The 23,411-nt window shown below is 35.8% G+C and overlaps 1 protein-coding gene across 2 annotated transcripts in view; it reads right to left on the minus strand.

The window, feature by feature from the left end:
• Positions 1-23,411, minus strand: part of NLK (nemo like kinase) — a 147,252-nt gene that overhangs the window by 52,968 nt on the left and 70,873 nt on the right. For both annotated transcript variants that reach the window (XR_013825037.1, XM_079904525.1), the window contains exon 2: positions 7,507-7,636. Coding sequence is in view for 1 of the 2 variants with exons in the window: in XM_079904525.1 (XP_079760651.1) it covers positions 7,507-7,636 (130 nt within the window). In the remaining variant the exon portion in view is untranslated. The remainder of the gene's footprint in view (positions 1-7,506; positions 7,637-23,411) is intronic.

Below are 23,411 nucleotides of genomic sequence, written 5' to 3' on the forward strand. Positions count from 1 at the left end.
AGCCCCATCTATGATGTCACACCTAAGAATCTGAATCTATCTTGCTAATGAAAACTACCAGGCTCAAAGGATACAGAAGAAATTATTTAACAGGAAATAAACTGTGTAGTACAAGTTCAAATTTTCTGATCTTTAGCTTAGTTTTTTAAGAAAAAAATTTTTTTATTATGGAGAATTTCAAACATATAAAAGTGGGCAGAATATATAAAGAATACACATGTAATCAAGACCTGGCCTTAGTAGTTATCTACACATGACCATTCTTGCTTCATCTATGCCCTCCACACTCCCTATATAATTTTGAAGAAAATACAAGACTTATTTCACCTATACATCAGTAAATATCTCTAAAAGATAAAAACTTTAAAAAAGTACAATTATCAAATCTGAAAATTTACTGTTTTTCAATACCATCAAATATCCAGTGCTCAAATTTCTAATTTTCTTATTTTTTTAAAAAAAGTTTGTTAATCTAAATCAGGAGCTGAAGAAGCTTTATATATTATGGTTGATTTATGTCTTTCAAGTTTTACCTACAGATTTCTTTCTCTTTTCCCCTTGCAATTTATGTATGGAAGGAACTTTGTTCATTTTAAAGGTTATTCTTTTTTCAGCCAAGAGTTTTTCACTTTAAAATTTTTAATTAAACTAAAACCTCCTGTATTGAAAAAGCTTTCATTCACTTTAAAACCAGCTAAATATAAAGGTTTTAAAATAGTTTAGATGTTTTATAAAGAATATCTATATTTCCTTTCTGAATTAAAATGTTTATACTTAGACTCTTCGTATAAATGGAAAATAACAGATTTTCCAGTTCCTTCAAAGAATAATTTTTATCATATGAAAGATAATTATTTCATTTCTATATTTTTAAAAACCTATAATTAGCTAGTGTCACAAATTCACATAAATTCATTTCTCATTATGTGATAGAAAAAATTTTAACATGAATATTTGATGCTTGTGGAAGGCAGTTAAAAATTAATGTTTTACTTGACATCTTTTGGACTCTAAGCTCTGTATCTGAACAACATACATCCTGTCTTGGGGGAAAACAGAATGCAATGAGTGACAGCGTCCATTAGACAAAGCTATTTTACACTTCAAATCTATCTGCTATAATTAGAGGTTATCTAAAGGAAAGTGACAACCATACATTTTAAACCTTGACAGAGAAGAATGAGGCTTTCTTACTCCAAATTTGATGAGGCTTTCTGTAGAAAAGCCATATAAAACAGGGCTAGACATTTGCGCCAAAGCATTTAGCTATGATTCTTAGCTTTGAAGGTACAATATTTTAAACTCTGCCTGGAATTTTTGAAATGGCTGTTGTCTTATACTCCTGTTCTTTCTACCACCTCAAAATGTTTATCGGATGATGGCATTCCACAGTGTTCCTAGGTGGCAAAAACAGTGCTTAGACCATTAGAGATGATACATGAATCTCAGAAGTGGTGTAAATGAGGAAGTGAGAAGGAATAGTAGCAGAGTTTCAAACTCCAGACTTCATGCCTGACTCACTATTTAAAAAGCCCAAGTCCTTCTATAACCCCTCTACTATCTGTGGGAATAAAGTACGTGAGATTAGCCTTATGATGTAAATAGGAGGACCCTTGTAAAGACTTTGACTTGTAAAGAGTCAAAGTATCCCAAAATACCACAGACTCGTCAGAAGATCTCAAATACAAAAAAAAGCAAGCAGACCTGTTTAATTAAAAAATGAACTAAAGCGGGCTTCCCTGGTGGCACAGTGGTTGAGAGTCCGCCTGCCGATGCAGGGGACACGGGTTCGTGCCCCGGTCTGGGAAGATCCCACATGCCGCGGAGCGGCTGGGCCCATAAGCCATGGCCGCTGAGCCTGCGCGTCTGGAGCCTGTGCTCCGCAACGGGAGAGGCCACAACAGTGAGAGGCCCGCATACCGCAAAACAAACAAACAAACAAAACAATTGCTGTGAATAAGTGCAATCCTAAATGTAAAGACTAAAAATTTAACTGTTTGTAGAGTGCATTCCCATATTTAAGCAAAGGGGCTCCCACCTCCCCATTCTCTCACCACCACCCCCACCCGGAATACATTTCAAGTTCTTTAAGGTAGCGACTATTACTATTTTTTATAGAGTTGTAAGATATAATAAAGTATACAAATCCTAAGTGTATAATCTGATTAATTTTTACATACAAAGTGTATAACAAGATAAATATTTACTCCATGGTTAAAATCTAGATCAAGAAATTAAGGATTTCAAGGCCCCCCTTGCTCCTTTCCAGTCAAAACCCATCTCTGCTCAGAGGTTACGATTATTCTCATTTCCATCACCACAGACTCCTTTTGCCTGTCCTTGAACTTTATACAAATTGAATCATAATGAGTGAAGACCTTTGTATATGGCTTCTTTCATTTACTGTTACGCCTGTGAGATACACCCATGTGTGGATCCTCATCCTTTTTATTGATGTGCAGTATACCATTATATGAACTAACACAATGTATTTATCCAGAGTACTGCTGGCAAACTTTTCGGTTGTTTCCAAATGGTATCATGAATAAAGTTTCTATGAACATTTTTGTACATGTCCTTTGGTAGATGTATGCAGTCATTTGTCTTGAGTATACCAAAGAGTACAACTGCTGGGTCACTGGGCAGGTGTATATTTAGCTTTAGCAGAAACTGCCAGGTTTCCTAAGTGGTTTTACGAATTTACATTCTCACCAGCAATGATGAGTTTCAGCTGATTCGCATCCTTGTCAACACTGGGTATTGTCAGTCTTTTATTAAAGCCATTCTGGTGAGTATATAGTAGTATCTCACTAGTCTTAATTTACATTTCTCTGATGACTAACAACTTTGAGCAATTTGTCATATGCTTATTAGCCACTTGGTTATCCTTTTATGTGAAATTCTTGATTAAGTCTTTTACTGATGGGTAAAAATTCTTGATCTGTAGAAGCTCTTTATAAGATATATGATGTTTAGATACAGAATTTACAGTCTGAAAAATGTCAAGTAAAATATTTATTTCTAATGGTCTTCCTCAAATGCTAAATATTTATTTTAAAACTTGTTCTATCACATAATATATTCTGGAAACAAGTTTTTTTGTTGGATAATGCCTGAGGTCTGTCTTTTCATTCTCTTAAACTTCTGATGAGCATTAATTTTTAATGTTAATGGTGTCCTGTTTAACACTTTTTTAAAAAAAAGGTCAATGCTTTACTTCTCTAGTTAAGAAATCTTTGTTTATTTCAGTCATGAAGACATTTTCCTATGTTTTATTCCAGAAGCTTTGTAACTTTACTTTTCATATTTAAGTCTATGATCCATTTTGAATTAATTTATGTATATGTCAAGAAGTAGATTTTTTTCATATGGATATCTAATTGATTCCTGTTTATTTATTTATTTTTAAAAGTCTTTATTGAATTTGTTACAATATTGCTTCTGTTTCATGTTTTGGTTTTTTGGGCACGAGGCATGCGGGACCTTAGCTCCCCAACCAGGGATCGAACCCGCACCCCCTGCATTGGAAGGCGAAGTCTTAACCACTGGACTGCCAAGAAAGTCCCTGATTCCTGTTTACTGAAATGGATAGCCATTTCCCTCTGGATTGCAGTGGCACCTGTCTTGTAAATCAGGTGGACATGTATGTGTATATCAGTTTATAGACTCTATTCTGTTCTACTCTATTCTGTTCCATTAATCTATTTTTCTGTCCTTGTGCTGCCTTGATTATTATAGCTTCAAGTGTGAATCTCCAACTTCGTTCAACTTCTTCAAGATTGTCTTGAGTATTTTAGGTCTTTTCCACTTCCATAAACTTTAGAATGTTTGTCGATTTCCACACACACATACGCATAAAACCCTGCTGGGATTCTCTTTGGGATTACATTGAATACATAGTTCAACTTGGGAAGCACATGGGTATTAACCACAGTGAGTATTCCAATTCATGAACGCAAGAGCCTGTATTATTTTAAATGCATCAAGAATCTGCTCAGTACCACAAATTTTAGGCACAGAGCACACAAAACCAAATCCACTGATAAGTAACTTATTCTAAGTATCCTTTGCCTTTTCACACTCCTTAGCAGCAGAACCATTAGCATTAATAATGTCTGCAGCCAAACAGCTTGTCTGCGTTCAGAGAAGGGTCCTATTGGTATGATTCTTTATCCTACTTATGAACCTAGAGAGGCCTTATTTGAGTTCAGTCAGACTATACAGAGGAAAACAAATGATCCCGCTTTGCCTTCACTACCTCCTCTTTTGCCTCCTCTACTCCAGAACTAAAAGGTTGGGAAAAAGTAACTCCAAGAGAGATCACTGAGGTTACCATTCCAGACTCCGAGATTTCATATTTTATTTCCCTGTCACTTTCACTCACTCACTTACTCTTCAATAGACTGACTACCTACCGTGTGCTTAGTGCTATTGCCTAAGGACAAGAAAAACCCAAGAACTCTATTACAGGGGCTCTTAGCAGGAATCAATAGGTCCTAAGGAGGCACTGGATGGGCATTAAAGGACTAGTAAAAGTCTAAAATGACATAAAAATTATGTGTATATGTATTTTTCCAAAAGAGAGTTCATGGCATTCATCAGATTGTCAAAGAATGAAAAAACCCTCAGTCATCCGTTTTCCATGCCGATAAAATGACAACTCTGTGTGTGTGTGTGTGTGTGTGTGTGTGTACATACATGCACAAGTGCACAGATGGGCAAAGTAGAGAATATTTTGTCAGATTTTATAATAGCTCAGATTCTGACTAGACACTACTGAGAGGCCTAAACAACACCAATCTTTAGAAAGTTAAACCCATTTCTGTTTCTCTAAGTTGCTACATCAAGGCGAACCTATCCCTTTAAGATGAACAACCTTTAAGGAAAAAAATGTGCGTGTGCGTGTGTGTGTGTGTGTGTGTGTATGTGTATCTCAATCAGTCAGATCACCTGAAATCACTGAATATGATACAATGACTTTGAAGGTTCTGTTCAAAAGAAAATCTAAAGGCTTCCAGGGTTTTGCAGCTATTCTCTGTCACATAAAAAGCCATCCAAATTAAAATCCCACCTTCCTACAACAGCCAGGTTAATCTTTCTAAATGCCATTTTCATCATGACATTCCTTTCTTTTCCTTCTATTCAATCAAATGTTAATCTCAAAAGGCTCATCTTAAGGTTTCTCCCTGTTTAAAGCATCTTTGAGATTTTAAGTCCATGACAATTACTCTCTTTTTCTTAATAGTACAATACTTGTCTGTCATCTTTCACCTGAGAAGCTTTAAAAAAATACAGCTACCGGGGTCTCAACCCCAGAGATTACAATGTAGTAGGTCTGGGATGAAACCCATGAATCTGCATTTTGAAGGCTCACTTGGTGATTCGAATATATTTTTAGGTTTGGTTGCCCAGCTTTTCACTATGCGCAGCACACACAGTGTCCTGTATTAATGTTTAACCATGCAGGCAGTCCTCCCACAGCACTGTTATCACAGTATCACATTACTAAACTCCTTGAGGGTAGAAACCCCGAGAAGCTGATGTAGTTTAGGGATATAGGATGTGCACAGTAAATGTTTACTGAATTAATGAATATGGGCCCTGAAGCAAGACAGATTTAGACTTCAATCTGTGCCACTCTGACCTTGGGCAAATTACTTAACTCTAAGCTTTGGTTTCCTCCTCTGTAAAGTAGGGATAATAAGCCCTATCTGACAAGACTTTTAAGTATTAAATTAATATATGTAAAGCATCTACACATTTTCTGACACTTGGTAACAAATGCTTAAACACCCGGTCCACTTCCTTCAAAAAAGGACCATGTTTTGAACTTTTTTTTGTATTCTTCACATGACCTAGCACTGCACTCTGCACACAGGACACAATTAATAAACATCTGTTGTCTTAACTACATCAAATACCAGTTGCCTCTTAGACTGGCATTCCACACATACCAGGTATGCTGGCCCTGAGATGCTTTTGTAGATCTCAGTGCACAGCATAAATTCATTATGTATAAAATAGTGGTGCCATGATGTCCCATCTCCAACTATTTGCCTCACTTTTGAACATTCCCACAGAAATCACAAGCACTCTCTTACGATACAGCTTAGGAGCTCGAACAGTAGTTGATGTGTTTTAATATGTGTGATTTTCAAGACTGCAGTTTGTTTCTTTTCTTACACTACTCACTCTGACACTATCTTTGTAACTTAATTAGTTACTCTATAGTAATGAGTCATGAGCAAAGACAGCAACATATACAGATAGCAGCCTATTACACCATCCCTCCTTTATAAAAGAAGCCAAGATAGGTTTGAATAAACCATTGAAACCCTTAGAAAGTGAATTTCTGATACCACCTTCAAAATATTTCTTTACTGTGGACCCCTTTACTTGAGTCTCTGACAATGTACATAAGGTTTGTACTCTTTGATGCTGGGGTGGCACTCACTCAGGCAAATTCAAGAAATAACAAAGCAAGCACTAGACATCATTCTAAAATCACTTCCAAAATTTCAGGAAACAGTCATAAAATAGCAACTGGAATGATGTTTTCAAAGTTATTGAAACAAACAAACACATTGCTAGGCAGTCCCAACTGAATGAAAGACAAGCAGTTACTTTCTAAAAAAGTTTAAGGAAAATGGATTTCAAGAGGAGTAATCAATAAAGTGAAATGTGTCAAACCAAGGAGCTTCAAGTGAACGTATTGTAAGTTTGATATTCCTAGTTTTACCAAATAGTTCAAACTTTTACAAATTTATCTCTTAAAGTGTGACCTACACTTCGGCCAAAGTTCTTCAGGTTCCTGTGCAAATAAGCAGTCAGACTCACAAGAAATTACTGGTTTCCTGATTTTTATTTCAGCAATTAAAATAGCACTGGTTGAGTACCAAATGCAGAATGTGAGGCAGTTTTTCTTTTCATATGAAACTGAAAACTAAGAGTCCAATGCTAACATCCCCCAGGTAAATTTTACACATACCAAACTTTTAATTCAGGATTAGTTGAGAAGAAGCTCTCTCAAACCACTGTGATTCTGTTTCCCCACGAATCCTGACATCTCTAAACACAGCCATAAATAAGATAAACTATGTTATCTTTAAAAGCTGTACTGTTTTTAAGAGGAGAAACTTTTTTCTCACATCTTTAATCTCTGGTTTAAAATATTAAAAGATATAAACAAAGCATTTAAAATCAGGGGCCAATTACTTCTATTTAAATCACTCAGACTACGTATTATACTCTATTTTTATGTTGTACATTAGTATTGTTCCCAAGCTAAATATTAACATTTGCTTTAAATCAATTAATATTTATCTGTCAATCAATAAATCCTAGAATTCACTTAAACTTGCTCATTCACAAAAAAGGTCTAATTTGTCTCAGGTTTCCAAATCCCTTAATATGGTACATGTACCCTTTTTAACTCTCTTTTGCTCTTTACTAATATAATCAAACATACTTAGGAAATAGTTTATCCCAAACACTGATTTCACTTACATTATCATGTTTAAAAAAACACAACATCTTCAATTCCCGGAAGACCCTTTTGCAAGAGACCAGATTCTGGAAGACGTTGGGCATCTTTTTGAGTGCTACTCTCTTTCCATCTCTTGGATCTGTTACTGACCTAAAGACACAATATTTAGGGGGAGAGGAAAAAAAGACAGAGAAATCAATCCCAAACTTTGTTCTTCAATGTTTCAGAGCATGACAAATACCTTTATGTTAAAACACTCAATATTAAATCCACTTAATAATGCTTCAGGTATCAGTGAGAAAGATTTAAAAAAGTATAATCAAAGAGAATGTTTAGCCCACCCAACTCATTTGCCATGCTTTTTTCTTTTTTTAAAATCCCTGTCTAAATTTCTATAAACACTTAACCTTCCTGAGAGGTCACTTAGCAATACATCAGAGGTAGGAGGGCTACTAGTGGTAAAGCCATTTTAAAGACGGGAGAAAAAGTATTGAACATTAACACGACTGAAGTCAAATTAGTTTTATGCTTTATTTTCAGAACCAAATTCAAGATGGAAGAAGTGTTCATTCAGATGTGGTCACTTTTAGTTGAATGTAGAGAATACAGTTTGAGTATTTTGGTTTCTTATATAAATGAAACATCTTTTAGTAGTACGGGTTTCAGGACACAACAGTGTCCCCTCATGAGTCTGAGCGGCAGCTTAGGGGCTGTAGCTTCTAGGTTATGGTAACTTCTTCCCTTTTGTTTCTCAGTTCTTGGTATGATGGCTGCCCCTTGTGGTTACTCTCTTTAATAGCTCAGTGTCCACCTTTTCTCTCTTTTAGCCTTCTAACACCTATGTTGCCAACTCCTTGTATTATGTTTCCCTGTGTTTGAAATACTAATGTGTTTCCATTTTTCTGATTGGACCCAATCGATACATATTAAATCAAAGAGTTTTGCTAAACATGGCCAATTGGCCATCTGGCTAATCGAGTTTCCATGAATTAACCTAAAGCTTTTTTCCTTCGACCCATCATTGATGACTGGTTGTCTTTGTAGAATTTATTCCTGTCAGATTTATTTTGCTAGATTCCTATCATGCTCGGCTACCATTATCTTTCATTTTCTGTTTCAGTCATTCAATGCTTTGGCTATTCCTCCCAGATTTGTATCATTTTGAAATCTGGTCGGTATGTCATCAATGCCTTTATCCAAGTTGTTAATTAAAGTTTAGAACAGGACTGAGGACAGAGCTCTGCAACAGATACAACACTAGAAGCCATCTATGAGGCCGGCATCCAATCATTAATCTGTGTATGGTTAGTCAATTAATTATTTATTTAATTAACTACAATCACTCAGTTTATTTCTTCATCTTGTCCGCAAGGAAATAAGACACTCATCAAATTGCCTTCCTGAAAATAAAGCATTCCTATTTTTTACCTAAAAATCATACCAAACTTCTTTATGAATATCATCACTTCTTTATAAATTTATCTTAGTGATTGCTACTTCCTAAGTTCTTGTAAAACTCTTAAACAATGCATTCTAGTATTTTTAAAACAGCATGAGGACTTCACTTTCTCCCACTGATTGAAAATTTGCTAAAACAATTAAGTATTATCATTTTCAAGTCTTCAATAGCTTGAAATGTAATTCAACTAGGCTAAGAGACCTAACATTTTTGACTGTTGTTTAAAAAACACCAACCAAAATCCACAACATTGCTTAGAATCCACATAATCTAGGAAAGTAAAATAGGAAGGAAACCAAATATAATATTATATTGACTATTAAAATTTTTTTTCTGTTTAAACACACCACTTCTGTAGCTAGATACTGGAAGATAAAAGTCAATGAAACAGCAAGGAAGGGAAATTCTGGATCATACACTGCACAGTAGTCATTGCCTCTAGAGTCTTCTTTAATCTAGAACAGTTAATTAGCATTTCTTTATCTTTTATGACATTGCCATTTTGGAAGAGTACAGGCCAGTTAGTTTGTAGACTGTTCCTCAGTTTGGGTCTATCTGGCATTTTCTTGAGATTAGATTCAGGTTCTGTATTTTTCACAGGAATAACACAGATGTCTTCTTAGCGCACCACGTTAGGAGGCCCATGAAGTCGATTTTTCCCATTACTGGTGATAACTTTGATCACTTGGATGAGGTGTCTGTCAGGTTTCTCCACTGCAAAGTTACTATTTTTTCCCTTTGTAACTATGTAAATAGGCTATTCCTCATCAAACTCTGACCCACTACCTTTAGCACCCATGGATGTTTTTTTGCCTGAATCAATGATTATTACTATGATGTTGCCAAATGGTACTTTAATAATTTTTAATATGTCTAACAGCTAGCCTGCACAATATTAATTTTTAAAAATGAGTAAATTGATTTAACACAATACCCTTTCCAAAGACCTCATGCAGCAATACTTCGCAACTTCTGACTTCTTACTGGTCTTGACCCTACTGTGGTGAGGAAAGCTGCTTTAAGATAAATCCACTCCTGGCTCAAATCTGTGCCTTGTAATGTTTTAAGGTAAAATTCACAAAGCAGCATTTTATTTTATTATTCATGCAAAAGCCAGTCATGCCTGTGGCTGGTAACAATATAATCTCATGAATGTGAATGGCAGTGCGGTAATTTCACGCCATGTTGAGTTTGTTCTCTCTTAACTTGAAGTAGCAGATGCTTTAGTTCAGCACAAACAGTATCACAGAACACAGATAAGTGTGGAAGCCTGTTACACAGGAATTCTTTTATTTTCTTTGTTACTGAAAGGCTTGCTGTGCTTAGTTTCTCTGTTGCTGCAATACCCTGGTTATTTCAACTGCACTTGTTAATGAAGCTCCAGCTGTAGAGATAATGAACAACATTTAGGGCAACTTTCCTCATTTCAGAAAATGGAGCCATCCTTCGACCTACAATTCACTTATGACCAGTTACTTTCTCTAAAATACTGTTCGCTCTAAATGAAAACAGTGCGTCCGTTATTTCATCTGATTACCTTCATAATCATTCAAGTTATATTAATAGGCACTTACTTCCTCAGTTTTAAATTAACATTTGATTCTGTAAACATTACATTAAAAATAATGTTTTAGAAAGAGAAAAACAAAAACAAAAAAATAAAGTTTTAAGGGTTGTGAGAATCTTTTCTTACATCTGCTCCGGGTACATCAATCCTTCTCTGCACTTAGAATTTAAGTTCTACTGCTTTTTAAACAGCCAAAAGAATCCACGAGCCATTCTTCAGAGAGATACAGAGTCAGTCAAAAGAGTACAATACCAAAACAGGAAGCTTTTTAGATATGGTTGTGGTCGTTTTGTTGTAGAGTTTTCTTAATCCCAGGAAACTGTGACCACTGCCACAAATCTGCTTATATTACTGACAAGCAGAAGAGGTGAAACGGAAACAAGAGTAAAACTTATCATTGGGGATACTTTCCCAGGCACTAGAATGTTACATTATAATATCTTTTAATTAGTATAACTAATCAGCAAGAGTCCCCAAGAAATTAAATGCTCCTCACTCATTTTATGTGAAGAATCTTTCCCCCATGTATTTTAGCAGTTTTAAATTTCATGGTGCTAATACAGGTTAACTATCCAAAGCAAAAAAAAAAAAAAAAGAGAGAGAGAATGCTTCAACTTGGATTAAGAAAATCAGGTTCTTCTAATTCTAGTCACATTAACTTGTAATCAGCAATTCTCTATTTTTTACTATACATACTACAATTACTATGTCAACTGTACCAATACAGTACACATCTCAGTAATAGAACTTCCTAGCTAGGCTCTAAATATTTAATTATTGCCTTCACATTCATTTCAAGATTCACCTCCTTAAAAGTTATTTTTACTTGTATTTAGATTAAGTTTCCTTGAGAAAACAATAGCAAACTATGAGACAAAAATAAGTCTAGAAAATGTTTATTTGTCCTTAGTATATATTATATGTTCATGGACACTACAGGTTAAATATGGAATTTATTTGTATGACTCTCTGGTTTTTATAACCAGAACTTCAAAAAGCTCTATCTAGCTTGTGTGCACTCTGACATAATATACAGAGTTGCAAACTATTTAGAAGCACAAATCTTCTAGGTTTCCCTGCCCCCACCCAAATACACATAGAAAAGGATTCTCATCTTTCATATTTAGATAATTTGTTCCATCAGCTGGGGTTTTCTGATGTTTGGTTTTTCTTTTTAAATGTTTATCCAAATTTGGTATTTGCTGAGTTAGCTCTATACATAAGAAAGCAATCCTTTTCCTTTAAGGTACTTATAAATGATCCCCAAATTTGTTAATCTGATTATTACGAGGAAAAAAAGGTCTTACACAGTAGCCAAACCAAAGCAGTGAAATAGTTCTTTCTTTCTCTCCTATCCTAACACTACTGATCAGGAGAAGCAAAACATCTACATTTAACTGGGAGAGTTAATAGGAACTTATCCTTTAACTCTGTGTCTAAGTAAGTATAAACAGCAATGATCCCAGCAGATGAGACACAGCACTGAGCCATGCTGATCTGTAGTGAGAGACCCAGGAAGGGAAGGAGGAAGAATAAGGAACAGGCAAGCCATCCAATATCAAGCTGTCACATTTATTTTCAAATACTTGTTATTGTAAGAGCTAACTTTTAAGACTGCCTCAACTCCCCAAACCAATAACCACTGAATAAGTTAAAATATAGGTGAAAAATTATTTAATGCTAATTACTGTTGTCTTGGGAATATTTTATGGTTCTTTAGAGCATGAATTAATTAGTTCCATCCTTACTGTAGATGCTGGGAAGACAGAGAGACTCTTCCTCCTCAGTCACTGTCAAATATCTCTGTGAGAGGGCTTTCCTGGTGGCGCAGTGGTTGAGAGTCCACCTGCCGATGCAGGGGACACAGGTTCGTACCCCGGTCCGGGAAGATCCCACATGCCGCGGAGCGGCTGGGCCCGTGAGCCATGGCCGCTGAGCCTGCGCGTCCGGAGCCTGTGCTCCGCAACGTGAGAGGCCACAACAGTGAGAGGCCCGCGTACCGCAAAAAAAAAAAAAAAAATCTCTGTGAGAGTCTGACCGGCCTGCACAAAAGTTGCCACACTGCCTTTTCAAGGGGGATTTTCTCATGTTAGAGGGTGAACATGACATAGCCTAGTCTGCCAAGTCTAGGAAGTTTTCATGGCACACTACCCACAGTCTTCTAGAAATAGACCTGTGAACATTGTATGGGGAGGAAAACCAGCTGCAATGAAGGAAAGGTTTCTGTACAAAACCACAAAGGAAAATAATTCACAACTGCAACTCCTTCTTCCATTTTAACAACTTTGGGCAACAGGAGGTTACAAAGGGTAACCAAAACTAAAACTATGTCACACAATAATATGCTTGCTTTCAATCCCATTGATGAATTCCTGAAAGATATGTATTCAGTAACAGGAACACTGAGGAATATAAAAATTTTTAAAAAAATTTAAAGATGGCAGTTTTTGTTGTACATTAGTTTCATAAATGTGGAAGACATCAAATGAAAGAAAAGGACAGTTTTACTCACATAGTAGTTTTATAAGATTATGGCTTTACCAATGTCAAAAATTGTAATGAATTTAGAAACAGAAACTTCACATCATCATAAAAAGTTTTTAAATTATAATTTTTTAAGATTATTTATTTATATTTTATTTTTGGCTGCGTCAGGTCTCAGTTGTGGCATGCGGGATGTTTGTTGAGCCACGTGGGATCTTTCGTTGAGGCAGGTGGGCTTCTCTCTAGTTGTGGCGTGTGTGTTTTTTTCTCTTCTCTAGTTGTGGCACACAGGCTCCAGGGCATGTGGGCTCTATAGTTGTGGTGTGCGGGTTCCAGAGCGCGTGGGCTCTGTAGTTTGGGGCATGCAGGCTCTCTAGTTGAGGTGCGTGAGCTCAGTGTTTGTGGCACACAGGCCTAATTGCCCCGCGGCATGTGGGATCCTAGTTCCCCAACCAGGGATCTAATCTGCGTCCCCTGCATTGTAAGGCGGATTCTTTACCACTGGACCACCAGGGAAGTCCCAAAAGTTTTGTTTTTAATTGCCATAGAGAATGCTTTATCATTTGATAGTTTAGTGGTTAAGCTAATATTTTAATAATTAACATAAAATATAAGTCTCAATATGCTATAAGTTAAAAGTAAACTGTCTGAACACACCAACAGTAAACTGCCATTTTTGAAATAAAAGGGAAAATTTGAATATGGTTGAAAATTATGATTATAAATTAAATTTCCATATTTTCTAGAGATGTATATACTAAGTATACATAGGTGAAATGATATGAGATCTAAGATTTATTTTAAAATACTACAGTAATAAATATTGTTGAAACAAAGCAAATACTGAAATTATTGAATTTAAGTAGTAGGTTAATGGGGTCTAATTATTCAAAACTAAAGAAAATGTATATTTGCAAAATTACAAAATAAAAAATGAAATGAAAAAAATTTAAATGTTTTTCATAATAATGTTAAAAATATCCAATATTGGGATTAAAACTAAGAAAAGCTAAGCAAGACTTTTACACAAAAGGACTAAAAAACATCACTGAGAGAAATTAAAGACATAAATAAATGGAGAAACATACCATATTCATGAATTAGAAAACTACTCAATATTGCAAAAATTTCAATGCTCCCCAAATTGACTTATAGACTCAGTGAAATTCAAAACATGAAATGGTTTTCTTTTTGTGAAACTACACAAATTAGTCTTAAAGTTTTTATGGAAATGCAAATATGCCAAGGACAGCTAAGACACTCTTGAAGAAGAATAAGGTGGGAAAAGTTGCTCTACCAGATAAGAAAACTTATTATAAAGCCACAGTAATTTAGCTAATATAATAGACCAATGAAATAGAAATATGGCTCAGAAACAGATTCTCCCATATTTAGACACTTGGCTTATCATAAAGGTGGCTCTGCAGACAGGAAGGTTGTGCCTTAAGCTAGAGTTTCCCATTTCAAGCCCATCCGTCTAAACACTGCTCTATAATACTGGGGCTAAGACTCTGCAAACCATGTTTTGGTTTTTCCAGCTAGCTTCAGGTTAGACTCTGCTAATAGAGGGCTTTAGAGGAGATTGCAAGGCTGGAGGAGCAAAAAGGAACAGAGGGCTCTTATCCAGATACATACGTAATTCCTACAAATCAATTTTTTTAAAAGGGCCTGAATAGGCATTTCACAAGAAAGGATTAATTCAAATGGCCAATAAACATATGAAAAGGAGCTTAACCTCATTAGTCATTTGGGAAATGAAAATTAAAACCAAATGAGAAAGTACGATATAACCACCAAAATGACTAATGTTTAAAAGTCTGACAATACCAAATGTTTGGTGAAGATGTGGTGCAATGTCAATTCTAATACACTGCTAGTAGAAGTGTAAATTGTACAATCACTTTGGGAAACAGGTTGGTTTTATATACTAAAATGAAAATAAATATACACTGGAACCCAGCAATTTGACTCTCAGGTATATACCCAAAAGGAATTTGTGTACCTATACACTAAGACACAAACAAGTGTGTGTGTCCATGGCAGCCATATCTTTTAATACCCTTAAAACTGGAAACAACTCAAATATCCATGAACAGCAAAATGGATAAACAAATTGTTGTATTTTCACATAATGGAATACTCTATAGCATTAAAATGAACTACTGCTACATGCAACAACATAGATAAATCTCACAAACATAATTTTGAGCCAAAGAAAACAGTCACAAATGAATAATAAGATTTCTATATAAAAAATATAAGCAAAGTTAAACTCTAATGTTTAGGGATGCACACTTAGTAGACAGAAACTATTAAGAAAGGAAGTGGTTATCATAAAAGTAAGGACAATGGTTATCTTGGGGGGGTACTTAATGATAGGGCAGAGAAGAGAGGACTTCTGGGTGCTACCAATGTCTTATTTCTCATATGGATGATGGCTAGAGGTGTGTACTTTGTGATAAATCACAGAGCTGTATGTTTTATTTCGTATTGTTTCTCTCTGTGTGTTATTACATAACTAGAAAGGTAAAGGCTAACTTCCCAGTTAAATTTGAGCATAAAAAAGCATTTTAGATTGAGATCTATATAATGAGTAATTTTTAAAGAGGGTGATTCTTTCCTTTTTTCTTTTTTTTTTGCATATAGATACACATCTACACCAGTCCAATGGATTCTATCATACCTTTCCTTGTGCCACTGGTTCATTCTGTAGAGAGGAGTATACATAATATCTCCCTTATGTTTTGATAGAATTCCAAAAGAATTCGCTTGCTTAAAAAAAAACAAACGTTTTCTTCATCATTACACAAGAATATGCTATTAAGGAGCATTCCACAGGACAGTGCTGTCAGCAGAATTATAGCAGAACTACAGTCCCACCCCTGATCTAATCACAATCTCCTAACTTCTATTGTGAAGCAAAATGCTGAAGCAGCTACAATATATAGATGTCCTTCAGGTTTTTAATTAGTTAGCCTTTTAAAAATAACCAAACCCCAAAATATTGCAAATACAAAACAGGAGGCAAGACTTCCAGCTGTGGCAAACTGAATAAATCAGCAAATCCTCTCCCAACAAAACTACTATAAAACTGGACAAATGTGTCAGAAACAACCATTACAGGACTCCAGAAAACAACTAAAGTCAAATGACAAGTTTAAAAGTGTTTATTTATGAAAAATGTAGAACTCTGGGTAAGAACAGTGGAAGTCAGTGGTGTTACTGCTTTCGGTTGCTCCTTATTCACCCCCCACCCCAAGCACAGTCCATGCAGTACCTGGTAAGTGCTGGCCACGGAAACCAGCGGCTTCACTGCCTGAGTCTGCTGAAGTGATTTGAAATGGAAGGCAAAAAACCCATACCCAGTGGCATTGAGAGTAAAACCATTTAAACCCAACTAGAAAAGAAGAGATAAAGCCTACAGCTCTGCTAGCCTGAGGCTGTTGTCCCAGTTGGGAAGAGGTGCAGACTAACAGAAATCCAGAAATTTAATAAGGAGATTCTGGAAATGAGAGCCACAGGGGGGCCTGGTAAACTCTCTATGCATTCCTGGCTAACTGGGGGCTGCGTATATGCTCAGAGTTGACTGGAGAGGTCCTAAGCTCTCCACCTATCAAGGGCTGACTAGGAGGCTTCCTACATATGAAGGGAAGAAATGAGAAGCTTAGCAGAAAGTAAAAGCTAAGGCATGCCTGAAAGCTAGATGAGCTCCCTAATACACTCACAGAAGGCTCAGCAAAGGGTAGAAGCCTTACTGGCTCAAGATGTTTGAGCACAACCTTTAACTAATCACTGGCTGAGCACTAAGCTATGGGACTCCAAGAAGGCCAAGGTAAAGATGAAAACAAAAACAAATGAGCAAAAACTTGAATGGCTGCAATCCACAGGGGAGAAAGATCCCGCATACTAAGTCAAGTTACTTAAATATAAGCAAACATACATAACAACAGCAATAATGACAACCTTCAGACATGGGAGGAGGACTGGGGAGGAATCAGACCCAGGGTTGTTACAATATATTACCAAATATGTCCAGTTTTAACAACAACAACAACAACAAAAATTACAAGACGTTAAAAAAAAAAAAAAGGAAAACGTGACCCATACTCAGGGGGAAAAGCAGTCAACAGAAACTGTTTCTTAGTGGGCCCAGATGCTGTATTCAGAAAAACTTCAAAAGCAGCTATTATAAATATGTTCAAAGAATTAAAGAAAAATACGGCGACAATGACAAAACAATAGAAAATCTAATACAGAAATAGAAACTACAAAGAAGGAAACAAACTCTAAAGTTGAAAAATACAATATTAGAAATGAAAAATTCACTAGATTGGCCCAAAGCAGATTCTGGATAGCAGAAGAAAAAAAAAAATCAGTGAACATAAAAGAGCCATAGAAATTATACAATCTCAAGAACAGAGAGGAAAAATTTGAAGAAAAATGAACAGAGCCTCAGAGACCTATGCAACAACACTGAATGTACCAACATACATCTAATGGGAGTACCATGAAAAAAGGAGAGAGATAAAGGAGCAGAAAAAAAGATATTTGAAGAAATAATGGTTTAAAACTTTCAAAATCTGATGAAGAACAATATACAAAACTCAAAAACTCCCAAGTAGGATAGACACAAGAATTCTGCACCTAGACACTTCACAGTCAACCACAGATCAAGTTAAAGACAAAAATAATAATTGAAATATGAAGAAAACCAAGACAATTAATGACTGACTTTTCATCAGATATAACAAAGACTAGAGGGAAGTGGAACCCCATAATTGCAGTGGTGGTAGTGGGGCAGGCAAAAATCCTATATTCAGTTAAAAAAGACCCTGTCCTTCAAAAATAGAGGCAAAGTGAAAACAATCCAAGATAAGTAATGACTAAGAGAATTTGTTGCCAGCAGGTTTGCCTTACAGGAAAAAAAAGAATCCCTTTGGTCTGAAAGGAAATGACCCCAAAAGGTAACTCAAATCCACAGGAAGAAATGAGAAACAAGAAATGGCAAATACGTGGATAAATAGCACAATACATTGTTGGTTTTAACATATACAGATGTAATATATATGACAATAACAGCACAATAAGGGGAGGGAACTGAGCTGTATTGGAGCAAAGTTGTTGCATTCTACCAGAATTAAAATACTATTAATCTGATATAGATTGTTCAGAAATTAAGATGTACACTGCAATCCCTAGAACAGCAAATAATAAAATAACTAAAAAACCAAAGGAGGATTAAAAAAAATCAAGAGATGAATTAAAATGGTCAAATGAAAAATAGTTGACACAAAACAAGAAATACAATTTTGAAATATAGATTTAACACAAAAGATAAAAAGGAAGGCCACAGCAACCAAAGAAACGAGATATATAGAAAACAAATACTGTAGCAAAATTGCAAATGTAAATTCAATCAATCAATAATTACACTAAATGTGAATGGATTAAATACTTCAATAAAAAGCAGAGATTGACAATTTTTTAAGCTTTTTTTTAAAAAATAAATTTATTTATTTATTTTTGACGCGTTGGGTCTTTGTTGCTGTGCGTGGGCTTTCTCTAGCTGCAGCGAGCATGGGCTACTCTTTGTTGCAGTGCACGGGCTTCTTATTCCGGTGGCTTCTCTTGTTGCAGAGCACGGGCTCTAGGCACATGGGTCTCAGTAGTTGTGGCATGCAGGCTCAGCAGCTGTGGCTTGCGGGCTCTAGAGCGCAGGCTCAGTAGTTGTGGCACATGGGCTTAGTTGCTCCACAGCATGTGGGATCTTCCCGGACCAGGGCTCAAACCCTGTGTCCCCTGCATTGGCAGGCAGATTCTTAACCACTGTGCCACCCGGGAAGTCCCAAGATTGACAATTTTTAAAAAGCAAGATTCAACCATATGCTGTCTACAAAAGACACACTTTAGATTTAACAATAAAAATGGGTTGGAAGTTAAAAGAGGTAAAAAGACATACCATAAAAATGGTGACCACAAGAGAGCTGCAGAAGCTATGTTAATAGAAAACAGAACAGATTTTAAGACAAATATTACTAGAGACAAGGAGGAACATTTCATAAAGATAAAAGGGTAAACACATATATGATAATTATAAATGGTCTACATAGTTAAAAATAGACTCTCAAAATTCACAAAGCAAAACTTGACAGAAGAGAAGAAACAGACAATTCAATAATTATATTTGGAAGTTTTAATACCCCACTCTCAAAGATAAAACAACTAAACAGAAATTAAGCAAGGACAGAAAAGAGTTAAAAAAATACCATCGACTAACTTTACCTAAGTGATATTTACAGAATGCTCTACCCAACAAGAACAGAATACGCATTTTTCTCCAAGCACACACAGAATGTTCTTTAGGAAAGCCCAAATGCTAAGTCAAAAAACAAGTCTCAATAAACTAAGAAGGACTGAAACCAAAATATGTTTTTCAGACCACAGTAGAATTAAATTACAGATGTTAGAAAGAAATTTTAGAAATCCCAATATTAGAATATGAAACAAAACAAAGAAGAAATCACAAAGAAATTAGAAAATACCTGAATTGAATAAAAATTAAAACACAATATATCAAAATTTATTGGATACAGTTAAAGCACTGCTTAGAGGGAAAATGTATACCTTTAATCAGTTATATAGAAAATAAAGCCCTCAAATCAGTGAGATATAAGCTTTTATCTACAGAAAACTAGAAAAAGAGCGTATTAAACCCAAAGCAGGCAAGAGGAAATAACAAAATCACAATGGAAACAATAAAGAAAAAAGCACATCAAGAAAATCAATGAAATAAAAAGTTCGTTCTTTGACAAGGTCAAAGATAAACCTTTAGTTAAACTGATCAAGAAAAAACAAAGATACAAATGGACAAAATCAGGAATGTAAAAGGGGACATCACTACTAACCCTACACAAATTATTAATTAAAAATATTCCTTCAATGAATAGCCCATGTCCAGATGGCATCATTGGTCAATTATATCAAACATTTAATGAAGAAACAGTACCAGTCTTTCATAAATTCTTCCAGAAACTGAGAAGGGACTATTTCCCAACTCATTCTATGAGGCCAAAGTCAGACAATGACAAAAGGACTGAATTCCTTTATCACAAGAGATAAAAACTATACCTTAATATCCTTCAAAAATATTAATGAAAACATCCATGAGTAGGAAATCCAATCTAGCAACATAAAATCCAACCCCCATTTATGATAAAAACATTCAACCAACTAGAAACAGAAAACTTCTTCAACCTGATAAAGGGCATAAGAAAAACAGAGCTAATATCTTACTTCACAATGAAAGACTGAATGCTTCCCCTTAAGGTCAAGGAACAAGGCAAAGATGTCTGCTCCAGCCACGTCTATTTAAATTTTATTGGAGGGTCTCATCAGTGGAAAAAGCGCCCCCCCCAAAAAATTTTTTTTTAAAAACATCCAAATTGGAAAGGAAGAACTAAAACTGATTTTATTTGCAGATGACATGATCCTCTATGTAGAAAACCCTAAGGAATACACAAAAACAGTACTTAAACTAATAAACAGGTTTATCAAGGTTGCAGGATACAAGATTATTATACAAAAACCCATTTTTTCTACATGCCAGCAATGAACAATCTGAAAATGAAATTAAGAAAACAATTCCATTCACAACAGAATCAAATCAAATCAAATACTTAGGGAACAAGTTTAACAAACGAAGTTTAAGATATACAGCAAACTATGAAATATTGCTGAAATAAATTACAGAAGACTTAAACAGAGAGAACACTTCATATTCATGAATTGGAAAACTCAATGTTAACATGGCAATCTCCCCATAGTGACCTACAGATTCAGTGCAATTCCAATCAAAACTGGAACCCTCACATATTACTGGTGGGAATGTAAAATGGTACATCCACTTTGGAAAACAGTTTGGTTGTTTCTGAAAAAGTTAAAATAAACTTATCATATGATTCAGCAAATCTACTCATATATTTACACAAGGGAAATGAAAATATATGTTTACACAAAGATTTCTATGTGAATATTCATAGCGGTACTATAGCTGAAAAACGAGTCAAATCTATCAACTAGTGGATGGATAAACAAACTATGGTACATCTATACCAGAGAATAAAAAGGAACAAACTACTACTTCCTTACAAGCTACCACTTACATGGCTAAACCTCAAAAACATTATGCTAAGTGAGGGAAGCCAAACACAAAAGACCATATAATATATGATACTATTTATAAGAAATTTTTGGAAGAGACATTTAGAGAGACAGAAAGCGTATCAGTAGTTGCTCAGGGTTGGGAATTGGAATGGGTGGTTGACCACAAATGGTTAAGTTTTGCAGGTAATGAAAATGTTCTAAAATTGGGTCAGGGTGATGATTGCATAACAGTGGAAATTTACTAAAAATTACAGAATTATTACATACTCATGATGGGTGAATATTATGGTATGTAAGCTATGCCTCACTAAAGCTGTTAAAACAAAAACGTCACCTCAGAATACTGACTGTTTACAATATTCTAGACCCTATTCTGATTTTATGCTATATAATTCCCCCCTTGATATTTATATAGTTTTTCTATTTACCCACAGAGATTTCACATTTCAAAGAATACAGAAAAATCGTAACTTCTCTCTCCTTTTTTCTTTTAATATCAGCGTTTTGTTAATCTCTAATTCACTTGGAAATTCCTATAATGTATGCAATGAGGAATTAATTTTTGGAACTGAATGAATGAATCCATGAATCAATCTTTGGAACTGCTACTTTGTTTTATGGTTTACTTGTTTATTTTTCAACCAATACTATTTGATAATTATCACTTAATATGTCTTATAACTTCTTCATATATACATTATTGCCATATAATCAAATTCTTTGAAGCAGCTACCATCAAATTTAGCACATCAGAATCAACTGGTAGGCTTTACGAAAAGAAACACAAAAACAAAACAACCCTATTTCATTACTTCCTAAGAATTTGTATTTTTAAAAGCTCCCAGCTGACTCTGACTTTACTCAGGTTCAAGAACTACTGCTTTAAACACAGTGCTTTTGTAACTTTAGGTACATAAGAATCACCCAGAATTCTTAAAGTCTTAAGGCGAAGATTGATTCACTAAGTCTGCAGTGGTGAATTGAGGTTCTGCATTTATAAGAAGCTTTCAGGTGATGCTGATTTTACTGGTAGCAAGGTTTTAAGATATGTATCTTACTTGGTTAAATATTAAATACATAAGGTAAACGTGGGATCTTAGTATACTTGGCCTTCCCATTAGCCAGGGTATCAGTCCTCATTTATTCTAACTTCTTTTATGCTTGCCATTAAAGTTTTATTGTTCACATATACAGAGTAAGCTCAAGTGTCATGTCTAGTGCCCTGATTTTTGTGACTGCCACTTAGGGGATGCCTCTTGACTGCCTGGCTCTGGAGGCCAGAGGATTTTGTGTCCTGGTCCCGTGGGACTGTAATGATTTGTGTCACCCAGAAAGAAGCTCATACCCCATCTGGTGCCTTGATTTTTGTTACTGCTGCTGGGGACACCTCTACCCCTCCTGGCTCTGGTGGTCAGCAGGGCTTATACGTGTGCTCCCAAAAGACTGTATATATTTGCATACATTTAAAAGCTGATGCCTGAGGATCTGGCTTCTAGTTGTCCTGAATCTGGGTGCTGAGACCCTCCCTTTTGGGACACTGACAGGTCTTAGCACATCCTCAACTACTAGGAACTATTAAAAATACAGGGTGCTTCCCTGGTGGCACAGTGGTTGAGAGTCCGCCTGCCGATGCAGGGGACGTGGGTCCGTGCCCCGGTCCAGGAGGATCCCACATGCCGCGGAGCGGCTGGGCCTGTGAGCCATGGCCACTGAGCCTGCGCGTCCGGAGCCTGTGCTCCGCAATGGGAGAGGCCACAACAGTGAGAGGCTGGCGTACCACACACACACACACACACACACACACACACACACACACACACATAATAATAATAAGCTGCTTGTACAATCACAAAGGTTTGAGAGACAACCAAGAGCTGAAGTAGGGTTGAATGATAAGGTTCATCTCCTACATAGGCCAGTCCTTCAAGACTGGGAGATGTGGTTGCTTCATCTACTGTATAGAAACCAACAGAGAATAAAGCAAAATGAAGACACAGAGGAATATGTCCCTAAATGAAAGAACAAGATAAAACCTCACGGAAAAAAAACCTTAATGAAACAACAGAGATAAGTAATTTAACTGATAAAGAGTTCAAAGTGATGGTCCTAAAGATGCTCACTGAACTGGGGAGAAGAATGGATAGACACAGTGAGAATTTCAACAAGAAATGGAAAATATTAAGAATGTACCAAATATTTAGAAATCACAGAGCTGAGGAATACAATAACAGCACTGAAAAATACACTAGAGG

The sequence above is a fragment of the Stenella coeruleoalba genome, assembly GCF_951394435.1.
Source record: "Stenella coeruleoalba genome assembly, chromosome: 19".
NCBI classification, from domain to species: domain Eukaryota; kingdom Metazoa; phylum Chordata; class Mammalia; order Artiodactyla; family Delphinidae; genus Stenella; species Stenella coeruleoalba.